General features: G+C 50.5%; 1 protein-coding gene across 1 annotated transcript in view; it reads right to left on the reverse strand.

Moving 5' to 3' along the window:
• Myo16 (myosin XVI) overlaps positions 1 to 24,342 on the reverse strand; it is a 328,439-nt gene that overhangs the window by 53,458 nt on the left and 250,639 nt on the right. Inside the window, exon 28 of the mRNA XM_048341097.1 lies at positions 13,920 to 14,022. Coding sequence (XP_048197054.1) covers positions 13,920 to 14,022 — 103 coding nt within the window. The remainder of the gene's footprint in view (positions 1 to 13,919; positions 14,023 to 24,342) is intronic.

Here is a 24,342-nt window from a genome sequence, read left to right on the forward strand (position 1 = left end):
GGAAGACTAAAGGCGATCCAGTATAAACCGTAACGATTTGACGTTTTCCTGAATTTTATAAAGGTCTGTTTGGATGATGGGCTGTTGAACTGGGGGCTTCAGGAGGTAGCAGGCGATGAAGTGCCACGAATGGAGTCATGAGGTTCCCACGCTGGCTCTTCTAACGTCCATGTGTGTCTCAGAAACCCTACCAAGGCCTCTTTAGTTCTCTTGCCTAATGCACTGCCTGTGTTCGGCAGTGGACACATTTAAACCTCCTGAAAGAATAGGGGCTGGTACACTGGAAATGCACGCGTGGTACGGATGTGGAGAGAGTGGATTCAGACGAGAAGAAACAAGAGAAGGGACAAGAAAAAGAGGCAGGAGACGAGAAGAGAAGGGAAAGGAAGGGAAGGGGAAGGGAAAGGGGGACAGAAAAGCCGAGGAGAGGAGAGGAGAAGGCGGGAGCTGGCAGCCTACAATCTCATGACTTGTGAAAGCGAGAGCTCTGCACGGTCCACGATGCCCGTCGTGGTGCGTGTCCCGTGGACTCAGCAACAGGGAGTGATGGTTGATTTGATAAGCCAAAGACTCATCGCCTCCACCCACGGGACCCACTCGTATCACGTACACCTTTGGGTTTTGTTAACTTGCTTTCCTGAAAGGCTGTTCTTCACCAGCCAGAAGCAGGGAGAGGCGGAGCCGCCCCCTGCCAGCCTCTTCCCGTGTCTGCGGGAGGCAGAGGCAGCGTGTTCCTGTCAGAGATGAGCGCTCGAATGTCACGCTGACCCCGCAGAAGCAAGCTGTGACTCTGAGTCACAGCCACCGCCCCCCTTCATTAGGGAGCCATTAGACATGGATGGCTTCCTCTGAGGTGACAGGTTTTAGTGGCTTTCGCACCACTGGCATCGGTGACTTGGACGGCTCCGAGCACTGCTCCTATTGTCAGGGATTTTTTTTGAAGGTTGCCCAGGCCGTGGCAGCAGACAAATTCTGGGACAGTGGCAGGGTGGTTGGTGGGGCGTGGTGGCACAGGGTTGTACCAAGAGCGAACCACCAAGGCATCCTGTGAATTGCTTGTGTTCCTTGGAGCACGGTTGGGAGGTGTGCACTTACGAAGGAAGCAATGCAGTTGTTATCCCGCGGTGGCTTATGGGAGCCAAGGGTTTCCCTGCCTTCATGAAGTCAGGGAAAACCGTGGGCCTGGAAGGAATGTTCCACAGGGGCAGGGCAGAGCAAGATTCCTCTTCTCTCCACCAAAGTCATGGATTGGAAGAAGACACAGCTTTTACATGTGAACGAGTCCAGTCCATTCTCTTACTGCCCCTGAATAACAAAATTGACACTTGTGGATCTGGTGGACGGCTGAGGGAGGGCAGCTCGTACCCCGTGGCTTTGCTTTGATCAAAAAGAATGGTCAAATGAAATGACCCAAATAAAGGACGTGGTGATTTGGGTGACCCAACAAAGTGATTTAAGTTGTTTCAATGGTGGTACAACTGCCCTAAGGAAATGGGCCTTTGGAAGTGACCAAATGGACTCATGGTCCCCAGAGGGCAAAGGGACAGAGTGACCACAGCGTCACCTGGTGCATTCTGTGATGAAAGGGGAGAGGATTCTTACTTTTGGAGATGACGACGTCTTTGTGGTCACCTCATCGGTGGTACAGGGGAGACAACTTGTCCAAGATCTCTGGGATCCACACCGAAACATCCAGCCCAGCGAGATCCTTCGGTGGCTAAGCAATCTCAGATGGTAGTACGCACGCGCACCTCCCTCCCCCCCCCGGGGGGGCTCGTTAAATGCTCCAGGGTGGGTTTTGATTCACTAGGCAGAGTGGGGACCCTCCCCACCCGTGACCCGGCTTTTGCTCCGAGGTGGAGGTGTCACACAGACAGGGCCTACGAGACTGCCTGAAGCCTGTCCTCTCCGACAGGCTCCCTAACTGACTGCAAGTCAGCCCCAGAATCCACCCCCCCGCAGCCCCCCCCCCCCCGCACCATGGGCCCCTCACTTCTACACGGTTCTGAGCAAACTGTGATCAAAACCTCCCCCATGCAATGCTCATGGATGCACAGGCTGACCCCATGCCCCCTCTCCTAGCCGGGCGCGGACTCCAGGTGTGCTGGGCACTGTCTCCTGTGGCTTGCTGCAGGTTAATTCACACTCTGTCTTCTTCCCCGGGTGAGCGGGAGGACCCTCACCCTAGAGGCCCTCCGAGCACCTCGCGTGCAAGACATCCACAAGCACCCCACCTGTCACGAGTGCTAGAGGGGACCTTATTAAACATAGCCACATTTATTCACCTCTTCTCTTCTGGGTCACATTTCATGGCCCCTGTTCACAACCTGGATTTAGATCTTTAAGATGCAACATTGATCTGACACAAGTCTTAAACACTTTCAAACTGTTTGATTAATCCATATAATAAAAATGCATCTAATCTGGCTCGATAAATAGAGGTGTTAAATTTTCTTCTTTCTAGGACCACCCTCCCGCATTTAACGATTATAGATTAAACCTCCCATCGAACTCATTCTCTGGTGACTCTGCTAGCACTGGTACTTGAACTTAGGGCCTTGTGCTTGCTAGGCAGGTGCTTTTCCTCTGAGCCACGAGTCCAGCCCTTTGGGAGGGGGGAAGTGTCAGTTATTTTCAAGATAAGGTCTTTTTTTTTTTATACTAGGCTCAGCCGGGACTCATCCATTTCTTATTTTATAACACAGCACAATGTCCAACTTCGTCCATTCAGAGGGAGTCTCTTGGCTCTGGCCTTTGCCCAGCCTGGCCTCTAGCTGAACTCCTCCTGCTCTCTACCTCCTTAATTAGAGAGAGTGCAGGGTCACGCCACTACTCTCAGCCTGGAGTCACCTTTATATACTGCAGAGGTCTATGCCGTACCTATGCGAATGATCTTTACTCAGTTATGACAGCATCAGTATTAACGTTGCATTGGGTTGTCTTCCTTTCTTTCTGTCCAAGTTTTGCTGTGAATGCCAGTGGACTCCGATATCAATAAATAAGTTATTTCGTTATTGCTTATCAGAATTAACCTCCTTGGCTCTAAACACATTGACACAACATTAGTAACTACTTTTAGCTTGATGATGCCACGCACGGTCTTGTAGAGCTGACAGTAGCTGTCTCTCTGTGGCGCGTTCACTTCCTAGCAAAGTGTCCTGGAATGGGGTGTACGTGCTGGGTTCCTGTGGGGGCCCCCTCCCCCCCACGTAAAACCTGCTCCCGGCAGGTGGCCCGCTCACTGTCCTCACGAAACAAACAATCCCATCTTCCTCCCGAGTTCTGATGTCTGCAGTGTTATCTCCTCAGACTTGTTTCCTGCCTGCTGATCTGAGAATGTCACCATGCTCCTTTAAAATGCTGTTCCTTCTATTTCTATCATGAGAAAAACAACAACAACATCACTTTCTGTGCCTCCTAGGTTATGTTATCCCAAGGGAAGCACATTCCTCCATCCCACCCTGTTCTCATGTGCTAAGAGCAGTGGATTAGCCATTCTTGGCTCCCTCTCCCTGAAATACGCAGGGGCCTTGTGCTTACGTGTCTCCTGAATCTCCTCATCCACTAACCTTCCATCTGCCTGTCCTGTACGTACATCTGTCTATCCACTCATGCATTCCTCTGTTCATTCCTTCATCTACTTGTTCATAAATCAAGCATCGGCCAGGGCCTGCCCAAGCCAGCACCTCAGGAGCTGCGGGTATCCTGGGGCCCGCAGAACACGCTGGATCGTTTCAGCTCCATAAAGCAGCCATTTACCTAGATACCTTCGCTCCAGGCTGAATTCATGTCGGGTTGCCATTTTCTGCTTTAATTAACCAAGTGTGTAGGGATGACCATTGCCTAATACGAGTGTGTGTAGTTAACCATTAATATCAGAGACTATTATATTTTCATAGAAGCTTGGGGAATCTACTAAATGGAGATCTTTTCCTATGTAGCTTGTCTCTGGATGTCTACATATACACTGACACATCCTCGAAGGATACATTTATACTAAAATACAAGTTCTCTACGTTATAAATAGAACATTCTTGATGCTTAACTTCAACACGGAGAAGATAATTACAGCCACACACATCTAATAGATGTGATACTGTATCTTGTGGTATTGGAAGAGGATGGTTTGGTTGAATTACATGTAATTATAGGTTAGGAAAAAATAATTATTCTCACCTAGAACAGAATGGCCTGCACAGCAGGTAGTGATGAATAAAAACTACTATTTTGAGTTCACTGTGAATTAATCACTATGTGATCCTATATATTATTTCATTACGGAAATCATACCAATGCAGTCAAGAGTGCTTTAAAAACTCCCGCTGTCTTTCTGGTTCACCAGCTTGTGTTTGGATGTTGGCTTTACTTCTAAAAATATGGTCCCTATGGCACCTCATTCTGACTGTACGATCCAAAAGTTTTCATCCTTAAGAACATTTTTAGACTTTCAAAAGGTCTCATATTTCTCTCTGCTTTTTTCCAGTCCTCATGTTTGGGTGGTGAATCGTGTTGGCTGTTCAGAACTCTCTTCTGCGTTCAGCTCCCGAAGACCCAGGCTTTCCACCTTGTGAGGTACCACATGGAGTTTCTGCAGCCAGTTCATTCTTGTTAGGAGAGCTTGAGCGTAGGATTCCTGACATACATTCATGTTCTGATTTTACCAGAGGCTCTTGTCTTCAAGTCTCACGAGCACATGTATGGAAGGGCACAGAACACTTCCTCACTGATTCCCCTGTCCTGTCCGTGAGCACTCTCTTTCCGGGTTACTATAGACATCGGTTGGTGAACTCATGTCTTATTTAAGTAGACGCACATTTAAGAGGTAGATGAGACCACACTGCTACCTTCAGTTCAGGAGCACCGATGACACTTAGAACAGGATGCTGTACTGGGACTCACACACCGTCCCCATTATACACAAGTCTTGACATGGAAACTCAGACCCCAATGGACAATACAAAACAGGTTCTTCATGGGCACACCCCCCAACTCTTTTTTTTTTTTTTTTTTTTTTTTTTTGGCCAGTCCTGGGCCTTGGACTCAGGGCCTGAGCACTGTCCCTGGCTTCTTCCCGCTCAAGGCTAGCACTCTGCCACTTGAGCCACAGCGCCGCTTCTGGCCGTTTTCTGTATATGTGGTGCTGGGGAATCGAACCTAGGGCCTCGTGTATCCAAGGCAGGCACTCTTGCCACTAGGCTATATCCCCAGCCCCCCCCCCAACTCTTATTATAAGGCTCTTGGTATATAACATGCATTCAAATATACCTCTGAAATGACTCCATAAACTTGGGGCTGGGAAGCAGATTGGCAGAAGGCAGCAGATCAGAATCAGGCCTTAGCATAAGCAATGTGTTTTGAGGAGTTGTTATCAGAAACACATTGCCCCGTCGAAAGATCATAAACCATTGCAATAACAAAGGTATTTTGCCACCCAGAACTATATTCTTTAAAAATCATCTCCTTGACTTTTTTCTCCCGTGTATGGAAATTCATACGAAAGGAACTACTCAGAAGTGCTGTTCTATAGCATCATCACCCTGCTTCCAATCTCACCTGGCTCCCTACTCCAGCTGCCCTTCTGGACCAACAGTACCAGAGGAACACCCTCTTTGTAGGTCCTCAGTACACACTGGTCCGTCCTTTGGACTCTGCCGCTCTGCCTCAAAACATTGCTAGATCCTTGTCACCTCTTGATCTCTGCACGGAGCCCTTTGTACAGCCATGTCCTATCAAATTGGGACCCTATGGCTTCCCTCCAAGTGGGGGTGCTGAGCTGCAGTGATTGACTGGTTGATCACTGATTTCTCCCACCCCAACAAGCTGTAAGTCATCACACTTGCTACAGATCGCTTCAAGAACACAAAGCAGCCCAGGAAGCACACGGAATCCAATCAGAGTCGGGAGAAGGGGAGTTCTGATTATTTCTGAGATAGTCAGATTGGATTAGGAACGAGCGTTTTGAATTTTTTTATTCAACACTCATTGTCTTTTTATTATTTTGAGCCTTTTACTTAATGAACTTTAGATGAAAAAATATATAATTACTTTAAATGGAAAAATTATTTCAGTTGCCACAAAAACTCAATTGTGGATAGTTTCATTCCAAGGGAAAAATGTGATGGTACACAAAGACACACGTGCGTATGTGAACACACACACATTTGTGTAGATACACACACAGGCATATGTAAACACGTACACACATGCACACATTTAAATTCATACCCACACAAGCAAATACACAACGAACCAGCATGCTATCTGTCCTCAGGAAGTTCGAAGTGAAAATAGAGAGCCACTGTAAGCATTTAAGATGCGTATTATTGTTCTTGATAAACAGAGTGGATAGACACCAAATGTTTGGCATTTAGAAACTTAGCTCTGGGTGGTTTGTATTTTTTCTCAAATTTATTATCGGGAATTTATGCTATTTTTAGCAAAAATATGTTGGTATGTATGTGTATGGTATGTGTGTGTAAGCAGTCACTATAAGGGAAAGAAGGAAATAGAAATATATGTGTGCATACTAATTCCAGTTAGAAACTACATCATTTTAAGAGATCCCTAAAGTTTATTTTTATTATTATTATTTTTTATCCGTATTGACCATTCCAAAGAAAAGGAGTACAAGAGGGAGACTCATTTTATAGGCTATTTTCTTGCTTGTAGTTATGGTTGATTTATGAAGTGCTCCTAGAGCATAGAATAAAGGTTATAAACCATTAATTTATTGTACTCATCGAGCCAAGGGCTAATACAATTGTCTCATCCTAAAGATGTAAAACACAAAAGTAAGGGGGGTGGTTAAAACTCGATCCGTTTTTGGCTTTAACTTTTATTATCTTTTCTCCACTGCACCACTTTAGATGAATGAAATCATAAATCTCTCATCTTCCTGATTTTATTTAATGTTATGGTAAAATGTTAATCTTGCAGTCTTCGGCAGTAGGAGAGCCGAGTGCTTCAGAGATCCTGTATTTCACACAGACACGGAATGAAAGATCTGGGCCCCTCTGGGAAAGTCAGCGTTAGAAGACAGTGATAAGGAACACAGCGTCTGAAGCTTTAGTTTCTCTCCTCTTTTCTCTCTCTCTACTTCTCTCACAGACACACACACACACACACACACACACACACACACACACACACGCCCCACAGCTGACGTTCCCATTTCCTTCCTTCCCGTCTGTGTGATCTTCAGTACGTCTCCACGGCTGTGCCATCGGATGACTCTCGGTCTGTATAAGGCTGAACCGCTATGGGATCACTTCCGAGAGACGTCCCAGGTACTTGCCACCAAGGACACTACAGGACACCCCTTTGCCCACCTCAGCTCCTACGCGCCCAGAGTAGAGACCCGCTGGGAGCCCCACTTCTCAGCGCTGCTCCCAAGGTGCTCTGGACGACCAAGCGGGGCAGAGCCGCCCGCGCCTGCCCACAGGTGCCTACTGCCTGGCACGCCCGGCATGGCGGAGCCCGCGCCCACTCCCATGCGCTTGTGTCTCCCTCCATCATCCCTCCAGATGGCTGGAAAGAGAATACAGCATTCAGACAACCACACAGAAGACGTCCCTCTATAAGCGGGTGATGCATACGAAAGGTGTGAAAATTAGGTTATTTCTCGACTTGGAATTAGTTGCAAAGGCTTTCATTTTACATGAATGACATGGCATGCAAAACAAGTCCACTCTGGGGGTCTAAATGTCTGGCTGAGGACAGTCTTGCAGAAAGCATCCGAGTAGAGGCCTGAAAACAGCACTGAAGTTTTGAAAAATGCATTTAAACGTATTTAAAAATGTACTTTAATAAAGGCCTGAGTAATAGTAATAATAATACAAAGAGCCGAAGGCTTAAGATCTCTGGGTGTCATTCACTTTCAGACTATGACTTAATTTCACCTGTGTGGACTTTTTTTCTCAAGTAATGAAGCAATCACAAATTCTTTGTTTCATGAAGACAACTGTGTCTGGTGAGACCAATCACATTGTAGATTAGTTGCATATCTTCTTTTTTGTTTGTGTTTTGGGGTTTTGTCAGTTGTGGGGTTTGAACTCAGGGTGCTTGTCCCTGAGCTAGGGTGGTACCACATTGAGCCACAGTGCCACTTCTGGTTTACTGGTAGTTAATGGGTTAATTGGAGGTAAGCGTCTCACAGGCTGGCTTCGAACTATGATCCTCATATCTCAGCCTCAGATCTCAGTAGCAGGGATTACAGGCCAGAGCCACCGGCGCCTGGCTTCTATTCAGACTGTTTCACGGGACTTCCATTCTTCTTAGTTGAGAAGTTACTCAAGTCCGCCTTTCAAGTAAGCTCTGGTTAAAACATGACAATCCATCCTAAACATGAACAAAGCAAGGACTAACAAGGAAAACACCATATCCTGTTTTCTCCTCCTTTCCCTAAAATAAAACTACCTTATGTGCATGCAGTTATTTGAGTCTATGAGAAAATAACACACTTGGGATTACCAAGACCCACGGCCACCAGTTCAAATCCTGGAGAGCGCTGTGACCCTACGTGAAGTCAGTGCTAGCTACGTCACGGTCACCACGGAAACGACGTGTGGGGCAGCGGGAATATCTTGTAACAAAACTGTGGACTACACTTTCCCCACAAATTCCTTCGACGTCCACTGTGCCAATCCAGACTAAACGTCTATTCTTATTTTATTTACAAATTTCAAGGCCATTTTTCATCTCAGAAATAATGAATTGGCATAGTCATTATATAAACATAGATCTGAGCTAAAATTATACATAACTCTTAATTCAGAACCGCTTCTTAGCTATAACCAAGACAGGACCAATTAGAGGAAGTGAGTTGTGGTGAGTGGCAGCCAGGAATTCAGAAACAAGCCGTGTGTTTAGAAACAGAGGCACGGTCTTCTTTGCTTTAGCCCTCCCCCTCCCTCAGAAGCTGCAGTGTTAGTACAAGGGAAATGCAAAGATCAAGGGAAGCTTCATCCGGCCTGACCTGATGGCTCAAGGTGATTACTGTGCATCGCATGAGAAGGCATGTACCCTGCAAGAGCAACTACTTAGGGAAAGGACTCCTCCGGGCATGAAGTCCTTCTCTCCAAGGAATAAACACCTGTTGGGTGGCCGGATGCGTTCTTCGCTGCAAGGAATGCCCAAACACAATGGTCAAAAGTTTCAAAGCAGGTCAGTCCAAAGAGACTCAAAGCCCAAGTAACAAAAGTATAACGCCAAGAATAATTTAGGAACAAAGCAATTATCTTAGAGTAACTAAGTCTGACCCTGCCTTTATCATACATACATACATATGTATGTGTGTATGTATGTGTGTATGTATGCCTGATGTCAAAGGGCTCATGCCTCCCCCTTTGGGGGTACCCGCCCTCTATCCGTTAGCGTGCCTCTGCCTTTTTGCTGGCCTGCTTGCTTACTCAATAAAGTGCGGCTAAGTTCCTTACCGTCATGACTTGTCCAGACATTCTTCTTCTGCGATCAAAGTCAATGGCCCTAACCAGAGGGTCGTAAAGAGAGGGAACCTGACACGCGCACTGCCTGTGATGTTGCCAGTTAGGTTTCGGTCAAGGATGGCATCTGCACTATTGAGCAGTGTTGGGGGCTTCCTGTTTGGACCCGCTTTTTGGTCTCGAGTATGGACAGGAAAGAGGACTGACACGATGCCATCTGGATGGGCTGCTGTGTGAAGGGAGAGGCAAGGGGGTCAGTGATGGAGGGAGGAGGCCCAGGGACTGGCAGAGGAGCCAGCAGGGCGGGGGGAGGGGCAGCAGGACCGGGGCGGGGGTGAGGGGCAGCAGGATGGGGGTGAGGGGCAGCAGGACGGAGGGCGATGGCATGCTGGTGAAGTCAGGCACCCCGCAGGCGGCGGCGTTGGTCCTTCAGCAATGGAATAACGCGGCTTCCGACCGCCTCTGCTGGGTGTCACCAGCACCTGCCTCTCGGCTGGGATGCCCTTCCTTCCGGGTCACTTCCCCAGGCCCCCCCGGGGTGTCTCCAACCCTGCCCTCTTGCGTTCAGCTGGCCTCAAACCCAATGGGATGGTAGTCCTTCCCCCCCCCCCCCCCGCCACCGCTTTCTCCTCTTCCTGCGGAGGTGCAGTCGCGGCTGGGCTGTAAATGCCCTCTGCTGCTTCAGGGCAGGGCTGAGAGTCTGGGTGCCGAGGACTCTGAACAGAGTCAACCTGCATCCTGAAGTTGTCGCTGGATGGCCTTCATCTACCCAGTGACAAAAAGAAACAACCCACTGAATACAGGAGCGGGGTGTGGAGGACACTAACATAATACAGAAATATCTTTGACCAAAGCCACACTTGGGTGACACGTGACCCCCCTCGGGTTCCAACACAGACAAAATGCCTGCCGACAGCCGACGGAGCAGATCCGGATGAGCTAAGTGCGGTGCCCTGGGCCCGGCCCGGCGGCCTTCCCTCCTCCATCTACACAGGCTCCATCAGGACACTGGCCCAGAAGACCAGGGCCCTCAGAAACTCCATTTCCGTCCACGCAAGATGACAGCACGACTTCACCCCAGCTACCTCCTTCCTTCCGCAGGCGGCACGTGGAAAGGCTCGTGCCAAACCCAGTAAGCAAACGCCCGAGGAGCCGGACTAGTTGTACGACGAGAATGACGATCAGGTACGAAGTAGGGGGAAAGGACTCCCGCACTGCCTCCACATTCATGAGTAACTGAAAGATAACTCCTGTCACAGGTCACCAGCAAAGGCCCCAGCCCTGGGCACAGGCGTCCTTCGCCCTCACCGGACACAGAAGAATCGAAGCTAAGACTCTGCAGGGTCTTCGAGCCCCGTTCAAATCACAAGGGAAATGTCATGCTTCCTGTTAGGAGGACTGAATTTCCAGCTAACATGGTCTACAGGTTAATGCAGTAAGAAATGATCCCGACTTTTTCTATCTTGTTTGCCGTGCTTCTGAAAAATATGGGAAAAAATAACTACTGATTTTACGCTAACCATTTGGGGCCAAAAGACAGGCACTGATGGTTTAATTAGATGACAAACCGTAAGTTGTGGTAATGTGACAATAACAGCATGGGACCCCAGACCTTCACCGTCACCCGCCTTGGCTTCAGCGAAACAGCTCCGTATTTAAATGTCTGAACAGATTAATATCCTGGAAGAGAGTTAACAGCAGCCCCTTTTGAAGTGGCCAGCATGTGGCAAACAATGGCTTTGCTTTGGAAATGGAGAAGTATGACTTCCGAAGCCGGGAGAATGTGATTTCTAACAAAAATGATTGTGCTGTCCAATATACAAGTGAAGCATGAAGACGCTTTATCTCGGCAGTCAACTATTTGTCCTTTGCATAAAGTCTATGAAGGAGCTGAAGAGAGGCAGTTTTTCCTAATGAGCTGATGGAGAATATATAATTAGATGTGCTTAGTAAGGGAATCTGTCAATCTACTCATCTATCCTCTTTCTCCCTCTTCTACTCTCTGCCCTTTCCTCCATTTCTGGCTGGCTCTGTCGGACTTTCTCATCCAGTAATTTCAGTTTCCTTGTAAGGAGTTTTTTTTTTTTTAAGTGAGGAGAAATGGGTTTACCCACTAAAAATTTTTAATAACCTTTACAAAGTTCCCATGTACGTTCCGGTGTATTATTATATGCGGTTTCTACTTTGGGAATCCCAGCACAAACACGGATCTAGATGGAGTACTGGCTGCGGGTGGGTACTAATTCACCCCTCAGTCATCACCCTAATAGCATCCTGTACCGGGTATTGGGGGTCTCCTGATTGGCATCGCTCTCAGTGCCAGACACTTCTTAGTGGGAGAGATATTATTTTCTTGCCTTCTCAATATGTGTGTGTGTGTGTGTGTGTGCGTGTGTGCGTGTGTGTGTAGACAGAATCTTGATATATATATATATACATATATATGTCTATCTACATTCATACATAGATGTGTGCATGTTTTTATTTGTGAGCCTTTCTCAAAGGAACATTCTGCAACCTGAAAATCTTGACATTCTGTGATTCATGAACCACTACGCTACAGTTATTTTAAAATCCCAGCCATGATTCAGTGGAAATGACTTCAGTTGCCTCCAAGCTTGACAAATCATGCTTTCTGTGAATCCCACGTCTGTAGGACAGGCTGACATCACGCGTGGTTAGTAATTCCTCCTTCCTCCTTCCTTTTTTTATCCCATCTCTTGGCACCGGCACGCAGCCATGACAACGGGAGTGAGTAAGGTTCCTCCTTCAGAATGTGATTTAAAGTTCAGCTGCCATTATTAGTGGAGCGATGAAAGGGAGGGGAAGGAGAACAAAGCCATCCCCGGGGCGGCACGGGCCGGCGCGCGGTGACGCATCCGCGCCGGCGCGCCCGGCCCTTTGTCACAGACCCGGGAGCGAGGTGTGACGACCCGGTGTCCGCACCGGCGGCGCCACTTTCAGACACGGGCCGCGGCTCCGAACCATCTGCTCGCACCGCTTCCGGAGCAAAGCCCCTCCCTCGCGGCCTCATGCATTACCGCTCGGTTCGACGTGCGGATGTCCTGTTAATCATTCGGAGAGGGACTCGTGGCTGCTCCTCCGTGTCTGGGCACGGGGACTGCTCTCTCTGCCACCTGACGCTCTCCAGCGCTCTCGTGTCTCGAAACTTCCAACCAGCACGGAGGTCACGGGTGTCACGGCCTCCGCCCAGGACCCCCTCCCCAACCAGATCTCTTCTCCCTCAGATAAGTCAAGGATTGCAGTCGGGTGCTGGGCATTTAACAGAACGCACAGCCCCCTTCCCTGTGTCGCAGGGCAGTGCTCTGTGCTTTCTGTTTGGAGGGATTTCCCACCCCGTGGCCGCAGGGACACGCTCCCGGTCCCTGTGGGACGGCGGCAGAAGGCGAGCCCTTCCGGGGAGTGGTTTCCGCATGCGCGTGGAGCCCCCGTGAGAACAGCGTTAGCGCCCTTGGGAGGCGCTGTGGCCACCCACATTCTCCCCTTCCATCTTGTGTGTGCACGGCTGAAGACTCCATGAACCCAAATTCCGGCTCACACAGGACACTGGGTCCACTGGTGCCCACTGGTGCTTTGATCTTACGGGCTTTTCCAAAGGGGCCCCAAAGGTAGCCACAGTAGCACGCGTGGCGGGGGTAGGGGGGGCGCAGGACAAAGAGGAGCAGAAGGCAAGGGGCTGACAGGGCTTAGAGGAGCCCGATCCCTGCCGGCCTCAGGGCACTTGGGCCAGTTCCGGGGGGGGGGGGGGACACAGCCGTTAGCCCTCACTCACTGCTCTGTCCTGGCTACCGTCGCAGCCGCATGGGAAGGGCGGGGGCCGGGGGGGGGGCCGTGTCCAGGGTCTGAGTCCTTGGCCTGGGGCACTGTCGGTTGGGTGGCAGTGGAATCTCTAGGAGATGAAGCCTAGCGGGAGGAAGTTAGCTCGGTGGGACCCTGCCCTTGAAAGGGACGTCTGGACACCAGACTCCCTTCCTCTCTCCGTGCTCCGGGCCGTGACACTCTGACGCCTCAAGGTCCAGAATCACGGCACGGGCAGACTGTGCCCCAGAGCAAGCTTTTCCTTCCCGCGAGGTGTGTAGCTCGGCTGCTTTGCCGCCGCGATGGAATGACGACTCGCGGAGCGGCGTGTTACCTCTCTGGAAAGTTCTAGTGAGCAGGCACCAGCGTAAGATCCAAGCAAACTGAACAGAGCCTCACCTACCAACGGCACAGAAACGAAGGGTCTACGGGATGGCGGCCTGCACAGCCCGGCCAGGCGACACGCAACCCCACAGATCGTCAAGCCCGACCGACGCGCCTCCAGGGAGCACACTTAATGCGGTACCTCGCCAAAGACACCAAAGAACTGTGTTTTTTTTTTTTTTTGGCCAGGAAGCCGGCACCGGCTCCCGCCATGACGCGGCAGCGCACGCTTTGGAGACCCTCAGCTGGCGTTTTTCCAGCGCGTACGTCACCCACCTGCCAGCCTTGCAATTCACAGCGGTGGAGAACGAGCCGGCATCGCTCCTCCGCACACAGATCCCGCGTCTTGCCCAGGAGCGCGGCAGCCAAGGGCTCGAACCTGTCAAGAGCATCAGGAACAAGCGAGAGTCAATGCGCGTGTCCAGCAGGGAGTGACGGTCAACAGGGCTGTCTCCGACACCTCATTTCTCAGGCTTCTCCTACTTTCTTCCCCGGAATCTCCACCGATTGTGCTCTTCGCCCACCTACAGACAACACTTATCCTCATCACCGTAATTATTTCTTAAATGACTCAGGTATGCGTTTCCATTCAGATGGAACATTGCCGTGGAGTAATATAACCATTTTTTTTAATTTTTTTTCAAGAGAATTAAAACCTATTATTATTGTCATTGAAACATCTGGTTTCCTCTTTTAAAATGTGACTTTGAAGGAATTCAAGCATTCTTTTCATTTAAAACAAAGTGGCCAGCTAGAGTCCAGTATAAAAAGAACATGAAAACACCTACAAGTCTTATCTAAATGAGAACAACAGTTCCTCCCCATGCAGTAAATGTGCAGGGGTTCAAACATGCTCTGAGGACATTTTTACTGTAGAAAGAAACTCTGAGTTACATGCTTTCCACTCCCTAACTGAAATTTGCACCATTATATTAGATCCTTATAGCTATTTTAAAAGCGAGTTTTAAGATTACATCACTCGTTAAAATATTTTTTTTAAATAAAATTCCCTTTGTATTCACAGCATTTAACCTGACATACACCCAGAACTGTACTGGAGGAGATTGGGAAGAGGAGGAGAGGGAGGAAGAGGAGCAACAGGAAGAGGAGGAGGAGAAGGAGGGGGAAGTCAGAAGAAACAAGCAAAGCCCTACACAGCTGAACCCTATTGTATCCTGTGCGTTTATGATTCTTTGGGGGGGGTGGGGGACGGGGGAGCTCTCCAAACTGATGGAAACGCCAACGCTCAGACTCAAAGGACGTGTTTCCTGTTCGGTTTTGTTCACTATTTCCATTGCTTCACCTCAAGTCTGCAGGAGAAGACTTCGTACGTGAGCGTACGTGGACGGCGGAGCCAAGTTCATCCTGCCCTGGACTTCCGTGGGGTCCGCAGTGGGCGAGGGGCTGGCGTGTGGCCGAGCGCAGCAGACACAAGGCATCTGCCCCACGACTGGGCTGGACTGGACGCACGTTTCTACCCTTCACGTGTGGACGGTGTGCATGGCGTGGGAAATGAACTACGCAATGTGTGGGCAGGGACAAGCAAAGGAAGGGGTGACAGGGTGCAAAGGAGAAAGGTACTCAGTACCTGACTTATGACACGGTAACGCCTCTGTACAACACCTTATAAAAACCAAAAAACAATACATACTGAAAGATGTCAAAGCCCCTGTGGGACAACATCAGAAAGGGAGTCCTTCTGGGAAGTGGCTTCCTCAGGAGTGTGGACCCCTCGTGAACACCGTTAGTGCCCTTGGAAGGAGCTGTGGACACCCACATTCTCCTCATTGTGTGTGCACAGCTGAAGACTCCATGAACCAAAATTCCGGCTAACAAAGGACACTAAATCCACCGGTGCCTTGATCTTAGAGACTCGTGGTCTCCAGCACCGTGATAAACACGTGTGTTACAGGGATTTGAGATGACCAGGAACTTTTCCATAGAAGACATCTCCTCTTTCCATCTTATCCTAAGAAGTGCTGCTGTTGAAAACTGAGGATATACTTCTTCTGGATGAAGAATCTTTCTAACGCTTCTAGCCACGAACCAGCCAAACTAAATTCGTCGCATCAGAGACAACTCTTCCTTCTCATGCATATGTTTCAGCTGGTGTATCAAAGGTGGGGCTCAGGAGAGTCTCAAGGTAGACAACCTAGGAAGAACCCTGAGATGCCGGCATGTGGACCACTGTATTGGTCACACCAAATACACGCCAATGATTGAAGATAACTGGATGTCCAATCATCGTAATTCTAGATAGGTACAAGCAAGTGATGTCTTATACACCAAGAACTGAAGTCAGCATCTATATAGCTTTCCCTCCAGTTGCTTCTGAAAAGGGATTTCGATCATCTAAGAGCTGAGCAGATGGGTGTCATGGGGCAGTGGGTACCGGGAGGTGTATATGGACAGACAGACGTAGTAGACACTCCCCATGCGTGCCGGGCCCTGACAGCCACGCATCTCGCCGTCGCTCGTGCGTGTTTCTCTCCACGAGATGCAAAGCATACTCTGCATTATGAACTCCTATGTTCCAAGGGCAGGAGTCCCCCCAAGTCGAGGCCATCTGCGGTTCGTGGTGGCCACCAGACAGCCTTTGTATGTGGAAAGCACAAATGAAGGCTGGAGGCCATGGTGGGAAGCAGGGGAGCACTGGACCGGGGCAAAGGGTTTTTGCTTTCACCTGGCATACTCCTTACAGATCCAGACAAATTCAGGGAGCCTACTCTGATGGGGGAGGGAAGGAAGGGGTGATGACAGGCATTAAGTCACTCACCCCAGTGCACAGAGATAGTGATAGGCGCTGAACTCTGTCTTGCTCCAAAGGTGGATGAGCTCTCATTGAGAACATTTTCCCCGTGGCTTATCCCCTGTTGTCACTGTATTTGATTTTGGTACCCTGGGTATTGTGTATGCGTTCATCTGAATAAGGGAAAGGGAGCAACAAACTTGTGGGACAAAGGACAAAGGGCAAACCAATGCAACGGCGATACAAGACACTAGGTTGGAAATGAACTATACCACGTGAGGCGGGGGAACTGCACAGAGGGAAAGTGGGAGAAAAATGGGGGAAGGAGTAACAAGTGTGACAAGGAATGTACTCACTCCCTTACAGGTGTAACCATCACCCCTCCTCTGTACATCACCTTAACAATAAGACTAAATTTTTTAAGAACCAAGAATGCAGGTAATATGAGATGATCAGGGTGGGCTCTACTTCCCTATGAGACTCGCCTTTACTTCCTTTAAAGGGAGGGGAAGAGCCACTTGGCCGCGGAGGCCGGACTGTCACAGGGCCCGGCAGAAAGCAACCAGCACCGAGGCCCGCTCTCAGGGGCAGGGGAGAGGCCAGAAAGGAGCCTGACGGCGTGTTCGGGGAGCCTGGCCCCGCGGACACCTTCACTTTGGAATTCCATTTCTTCACCGCCCAGTGGAGGGGCCTGGGCCTCAGCAGCTCCGGGAAGCCACGTGGCTGAGCTGCCACGGAACCCGAGGCAACCTCATCACAGCCACTCTGGGCATCACCGAGTGACGCGAAGGTCCACGTGAGAGCTCATTACACACACACACACACACACACACACCAGGGACAAGGCAGAGATGGACCAAGAACGACAAAGGAGAGAGAGAGAGAGAGAGAGAGAGAGCTCAACGGAGGCCGCCATCACAACGACCACCGTGGACCCACGAGCACCCTTCCTTGACTGACCTTTGGGTGACTTGGTTCTCCCCGCCCCCATCGTGAAATGCACCCTCATTCATGCCCTCGGGAGAATCGGGGCGCGCTGCCACTTAGCCGGAGTTGCACAATGAAATGAAATCGCTCCAATTATCTTTTTTATTCTCTGTGATAATTGTCTCATCTGGGAACTTTGTTAATTATAACCAAGAATTTAATTGATATAATTCAAGTATCTGAATATAGTATTAGCGAGTCAGAACGCAAAAAAAAAAACCACAAAAAAACCTCGTACTTGGAGCTTTCCTCTCGTTTTATATTGTTCTTCTGACACTTCAATGGTCTAATTCTGACATTTCAACTGAAAAGAGGAAAACATCATCTTAAGGCGAGATGCTGTTCCACCGCGACTTAAAACGCCGTGTCTTTCGGAATGGGATTGTTCTCTGGGGTGGCGGGACATCGTCAGCGCCCATCACTGAGCGGAGGCCTGCCTTCCTGCCTGGGCGTTCTGAAATGCCCCCCCAACACCTGGGCTGAGGGCCGAGGGAGATGGCCGTGGCTCTCCCCGCCCCTCCACCCCTGCTGTCCTAGGCCTGCCACCTCCACACGCCCCTCCACGCAGGGTGGACCAGCCGGCCATGAAGAAGAGAGCAGCAGCTTCTCCGCTCGCCGGATCCTCTCCTTTCCCCGAGCTGGGGAGGAGCAGCCACGGAAACCTCACTCCACGTCTAGAATGGGGTCCCAAGGGACAGCACCTACGTTCAGCCTCGGTCAACCCCTTCGCCCCTGTAGGCTGAGCTCAAGCGTGTGCTAGGGACGCTTCCAAATAATGAGCGTGTACCTGGGAGGCAAGCGAAGACTACACGCTCTGCTGTGGAGCGTCAGAGAGGAGGAGGGAAGGGAGGAAGACGGAAGCAGACAGGGTGACGATAAAAGAGACAGAGAAAGCCAGGCCCTGGTGGCTCACACCTGTAACCCTAGCTACGCAGGAGGCTGAGATCTGAGGATGAGAGTTGGAAGTCAGCCTGGGAAGGAAGTCTGTTAGACTTTTATCTCCAATTAACTGCCAAAGGGCTAGTGGAGCTGTGGCCCAAGGGGTAGAGCTGTAGCGTTGAGCAAAAATGATCAGAAACAGTGCCCAGGTCCTCAGTTCAAGTTCTAGGATGGTGCGTGTGTGTGTGTGTGTGTGTGTGTGTGTGTGTATGCGGGTGTGTGAACACACACACCATAGAGCAAAAAGGAGGTTAGCATTTGCCGTGAGCGGCTCGATGACAGCGGGGAAGGAAGCCCTGGCTATTCTGGGGATAGGCTGGGAACTGGAAGCAGCAGGCCCATCAGCCCCGAAAGGGGGTGACTTCAGAAATGAGGGCGAGACACAGAGTGCCGCAGAGGAGCTCAGAAAGGAAGGCACAAGGAGCCCCGTGGGGGTCTACGGCCGACTGCAGTGTCGGGGCTCTGGCTCTGAGTCCTGGGGCCATCTGTGAGCAGAGGAGTCTTGCTGCCTGGCTCTACAGCATCCCAGCAGCCGGAGGGACACGCCATCTCCATGGCGGCAGGACGGGCTGAGAACCGGCGAGACCGCGCATAGTTCCGTCTTCACAGGTTGATGGGGGTCGGGTGAAAGGATGAAGATGGAGTCCAGGGACCGGCTCCCGGCCTTGCTTTCTGGGCATGGAGTACCCCAGGATGGTCTGTTACGTCGATGCTAAAGAGGAAGGGAAATGATGCAACTGGGAACCAAAGAGAGCCTCCAGATGGGGTACGGGAGGGTTCGCGGAGGGGGGCCCGCCGCTGCCACAACAGACTCATCCCCAGGGCTGTCTCCTGCTGGGCCGCGCCTGGCTTCCGTGCTGCCCTGGTCCTAGCTCCCTTCCTGGGGCCCCTCCGGGGCACGACTGGCTGTTCGGAGAGCCGGATCTGCTTTGGCTCTGGTGCAGTGGTCCATGGGGTTCAAAGTTAAACAAACTCTAGGGGCTCCGGGTGGCTCAGTCCTCCTGGGCGCTTCTTCCCCCCACATCCTGAACCACGAAAGGGCACGAAAGGGCAACCTGGAAGCTTGCTTCACACTGGCGGTGCGCACTGCGGACTTGGTGTATGCAGAGGGCTCACAGGTGAAACTCGACATGGCCACTGGGGTGACCCCAACAATCACAGCGTCCCGTATGGAGGGGCCACATCTCAGGTTGCTTCAAGAAAAATGAAGCCGATGGGCGCTGGTGGCTCACACCTGTGATCCCAGCTGCCTTAGGAGACTGAGACGTGAGGATGGTGGTTTGAAGTCGGCCCAAGCAGGAACATCCATGAGAGCCTCATCTCCAAGCGGCCAGCAGAAAGCTGGAAGTAGAGCTGCGGCTCAAGTGGTAGGGTGCTAGCCTTGAAGATAAAAGCTCAGGGACAGCGTCCAGACCCTGAGTCCAAGCCCCAGTACACACACTCCTCCTCCCCCTCCCCAAAATAAAAAATAAGAAGAAGGATGAAACCTAACAATAAATGAGAGGTGCTCAGCAAACCACAGAGAGGCGGTGAGTTAATAGGAGCGTCTGTCTTCAGAACTCATCGCACCTTCCTTCTCATTGGAGGAAGCACGTGGACATCCGTTTCACGGCCCGCCGATGATAAGCAGAGTTTACGTGGCAACCCCTGACCACTTCAGAAAGATAGCCAAGAAGCGGTCAAAGCATTTTCTTAGGAAAAACATACAAGCTATGTCAATCGGTCTTTTAAACCTCAGACAGTTCCTGAACATTTACTTCTGTTTGCAGATTACTGACTTCATCTGTACACCACAGAAAAAGGTTTTGTTTTTGTTTTTTTACTGCAGGACCATATAGAATGTGTCTTATTCCGGTCCCTTTGTAACCGCTTCATTGTAAACTATAGCACAATATTTGGAGAATATTCGTTTACCTTTGGCCTCAACCCCCAGGAATGGGTAGGGTAATCACAGGCAGAGGGGTGCGATGGTACCAGAAACGTCTGTTGAACAAACGGCCGGGAAAGACAAAGGCTGAGGAAAAAGTGTGAAAGAGAATGAAAGGCAAAAGACTTTCGAGTGCTGAAAGACAAGGAAAATCATCAGCCTTCTAGAACAGACGTCTTCGAAGCCTATGGTCTACTTGTGCTTACTGCTTATGTATTTCCATTCTGGGGATACTTTCCCCCAGAATGGTCCCTTTCATATTCCCTAGGGGGAAAAGATGAAAGGGGCAGGGCAGGGCGTCTGTACCAACCAGAGACGCTTGCATAGACTGTGGCTACGGCGATGGTGGGGGGTGTCTCACTCATTTGGTGGACTCCCGTGGCCTGTCCGTTTTGCTGCGTGGGCGCCTTGCAGCGAATGCCACGGGCGTGGAAGGGTGGTTTTTCTAGTTGGCTGCCAGCATCCGGAGGGCTGAGAGCGGCTGCCTAGCAACGGGATTCTGAGCGTCATGACAACGTGAGAGCATCCAGCGGGCTCCGGAGAGAGACAAGCTCTCTCCACCTGGAGGACGGGGTCGAATCAGAAGGGGGTACGAGGCGGAGACACAGGATTTGCACAACATGGTTCTTCCCGGAGGGTGTAAAAGAGAAGGAGAAGTTCCCCAATCGAAGCGCCCCTGCCCGTCTCTGTGCCTGACCCTCGCCCCTTGCCGCGGGTCCCCCCGTATCCAGAGGCGCCTCCCGCTTCTGAGCTCAGGGTTCACTGTGCCCAGGTCTGGGGTGCTGCAGGTACCCAGAGCCTGGAAGCTTCCTGACTCCTCCCTCCGAGCCGGGCCCAGTGCTACAAGTCTCTGTCCCTCCATGTTGACAGCCCCAGGGCCACTGCCAAGGCTACTGGCTGAGAAAGAATCACTTCCTTCCCCTCTCCACAGCCGAAGGACAGGGTGTGTCCCCCGTGGTGGCGTGGACAGGCCGCTGGCATTGCCGAGGACATCTTTGCCGTGTCCTCTCTGGCTGAAAAGCCGGAACGCTCGCTAAGTCCTTGTGATGTGTCTGAGTAAACACACCGGGGGGAAGGAGGCGACTCCTCTGAGGGACTTGGACGTGAGGTTTGGGGTGAGAGTCTGCAGAGGAGGGGGCCTCGTGGGGGACGAGCCGGGAGAGAATAGCCCCCCCCCCCCGATGTCACCCGTGCTCATAGCCCCTGGGGGAGGCTCCACGTAGGATTCCTTACAGCTGAGAAGGGACAGAAAGGAAGGGAGGGAGGGAGGGAGGGAGGGAGGGAGGGAGGGAGGGAGGGAGGGAGGGAAGGAGGGAGGGAGAGAAGGAAGGAAGGAAGGAAGGAAGGAAGGAAGGAAGGAAGGAAGGAAGGAAGGGGGAAGAGGAAGGGCCAGAGGCAGAAAGGAAGTGGTTCCTCATTCCAGGGATGAGGACAGGGGTTCCCATCCTCCCTGGAGGCTCAGGACCGGACAGCAGCGTTCCAAAAGGTGACCCGTGACCCCTCGCAAGGTCAGGGCGAAGCCTGGCCTGGCCTGGTCACCACGGCCTGGTCAGCATGGCTCCTCCGTGGTCAGCATGCCGGTGCTGCTTCACACAGAGCTGGCCCCCAGCGCCGCACTGGATAAAGGCAGCGGGCGGAGAGAAGAAACCAGGCCTGAGGAACAATAAGGTAGAGAGTGCGAGAGTCCCTTGATTTCCACAACTGCTCTTCCTTCAGAGTCTTCTACCTCAAGGTCATTCGTTCCTGCCCCATTCACCTTCTCCTTCCCACGCGGGTCGTGCTCGTTACTCACATTTCAATGCCATCCTGGCCACATGTGTTAGATGCGTGTCTGCCAAGAATCTCAGATACAGTATCTGACTGTACCTCAGCCTGATGTGCAACCCTGCTGGCTTAGTCGCACGGAGGGAGAGCAAGGGGAACTGCCGAGTCCCAGAGTCGCTGCCCGACCAGCCAAGAGGCCGCCACAGAGCCTGTCACCCCGTGTGTAAGTCACCTGCCCTCTGCCCTGACACACGGGCGTGCTGACAGCCACGTCAAGGTGCACGGCAGTGAAGGCAGGCCGACCCACGTGGCCGGCTGGGACCTGCCTACACCCCTTTCCTCCGGCCACTGCCTGAGCGCACCCCAGGCCTTGCTTAGGCAAACGACAGGTGACACCCCTTCATCCCGTCCCATGTGTTCCCGCACCTCCAGGAGCGAAGCCAGGGGCCCTCAGCCCTTCAGCATGGCAGTTGAATGATAACACCGAATGCTAAATTATACCTCGGCCCCCAGGATGAAGCCGAAGCAGGATGCAGAGGATGCGCGAATTCACAGCACGGGCTAAGGATTTACATGACAATGCTCTCTAATTCTCTTACTCAAAGCCAGTGCCACCGTGTCATCTTAATTGTGCATGACAACAACATTCCATCCATTCAATCAGTGGATAAAAGGGAAACTCCATTTGGAAAAAATGTCTCGGCGTGAAGTATCCACTCCGTTCCCACTCCCAGCACAGGAGACCTGTGGAGCCAGGTTTGTTGTTTCTGATGCAGCCCCGGGGTATCTTTCCACCGTCCACCCACACCCACCAAGCACACACAGTACCGCAGGGCCCTCTCCCACCCAGAACATTTCCACCCTGCCTCTGGGGGCCTGGTCCACGTGAAGTGGCTGAGGCTGCTGCGTTCCCAGCCAGCCCCGTGCCCCCGAGAGGAGGCTGAGCACAGCCAGTTCAGAACATTCAAATGGATGGGCTGTACTTCTCCATCCTCCGTGCATTTCGCAATCCACTGGCTGAGCCATAGCTTGCGTTTATCAGGTACAAGAACAGCCTGTTTCGTTCAGCTGAAAAGAACAGATGTTCATTTGTTGTTTAAGGCTAAATAAGAGACCTCTTGAAGCTACGCGGTTGAGATGAAATTATCCCATCTCTAAAGCAATTTGTTCCTTAATCAAATATTCACCAGGGCCAGACTGACCTCCTATTTCCATGCAGGAACAGAAAGTTAAAGCAGGTACATTTACTTGTTGGTGGTATTTGTTATGTTGGTGTTTCCTCCCTGACTACAGAGGCAAGTCTGCTCTTAGAAAAATGACTGCAAGGGGCGGGAATGTGGCCTAGCGGTAGAATACTTGCCTTGCATACATGAAGCCCTGGGTTCCGTTCCTCAGCATCACATATATAGAAAATGGCCAGAAGCGGCGCTGTGGCTCAAGTGGTAGAGTGCTAACCTTGAGCAAAAAGAAGCCAGGGACAGTGCTCAGGCCCTGGGTTCAAGCCCCAGGACTGGCCAAAAAAAAAAGAATGATTTAAAAAAAATCTACAAAGTCTTGTGGTAGCTATTGCCATTAGGATAAGACTTTATTCCTTCACATATTAATAGCAGTATTTACCGCCACATGGAATTCTGTTTCCAATTTCACCATTGTTACAATTGGTAAGCACCTTGTGAAGGAGTAAATAAAAGGAGAGTCTAGCTGGTGGAAACCACCCATCGAGAAGAACGAGACTTTTAAAAGACGGATGACAGAGATTGGTTCCAGATGTAGGGCTTAGTATCTAAACCTAACTATATGTGTTAATTTTGGGGAATGTTAATGTTAACGCATGTGTAACAAGTTCTTATGAGGACAAAATAAATTCTAAGGTATTAACTGTTAATGGTAGTGAATTTCAGTATCCGCTGACTGAATTATATCACATTGTGTCGAGAAATGCAATATACCTGCATATCTCGAGACCATAGAATTGTAATAATCTGTTTAATATAAAGAACGGAATTTCTATTCTTCTTCCATGAGATATTTTGCAAATGGATATGATACATTTGAACAACGTGACAAAGATATCTGAGAAAGAGTGGGAGACAATTAACCACATTGGAAATTAGAATCCAGTGCTCACGGAAAGTAAGTTGTGCCTCTTTCTGTCATAATACATCTTGACAACTTACTTTCAGTTTTTGTAAATATTGGATGCATAGACTCAAATGATAAGAGACATATGCTATTTGTGCTATCTTAAAAATTTAATTATATTATTATGCATTCACAGATAGGCATTACTTAATGTTACAATGAAAGACTTGAATCCTAAGAGGCCTGGTTAG

Source organism: Perognathus longimembris, chromosome 3 (genome assembly GCF_023159225.1).
Source record: "Perognathus longimembris pacificus isolate PPM17 chromosome 3, ASM2315922v1, whole genome shotgun sequence".
NCBI lineage: Eukaryota > Metazoa > Chordata > Mammalia > Rodentia > Heteromyidae > Perognathus > Perognathus longimembris.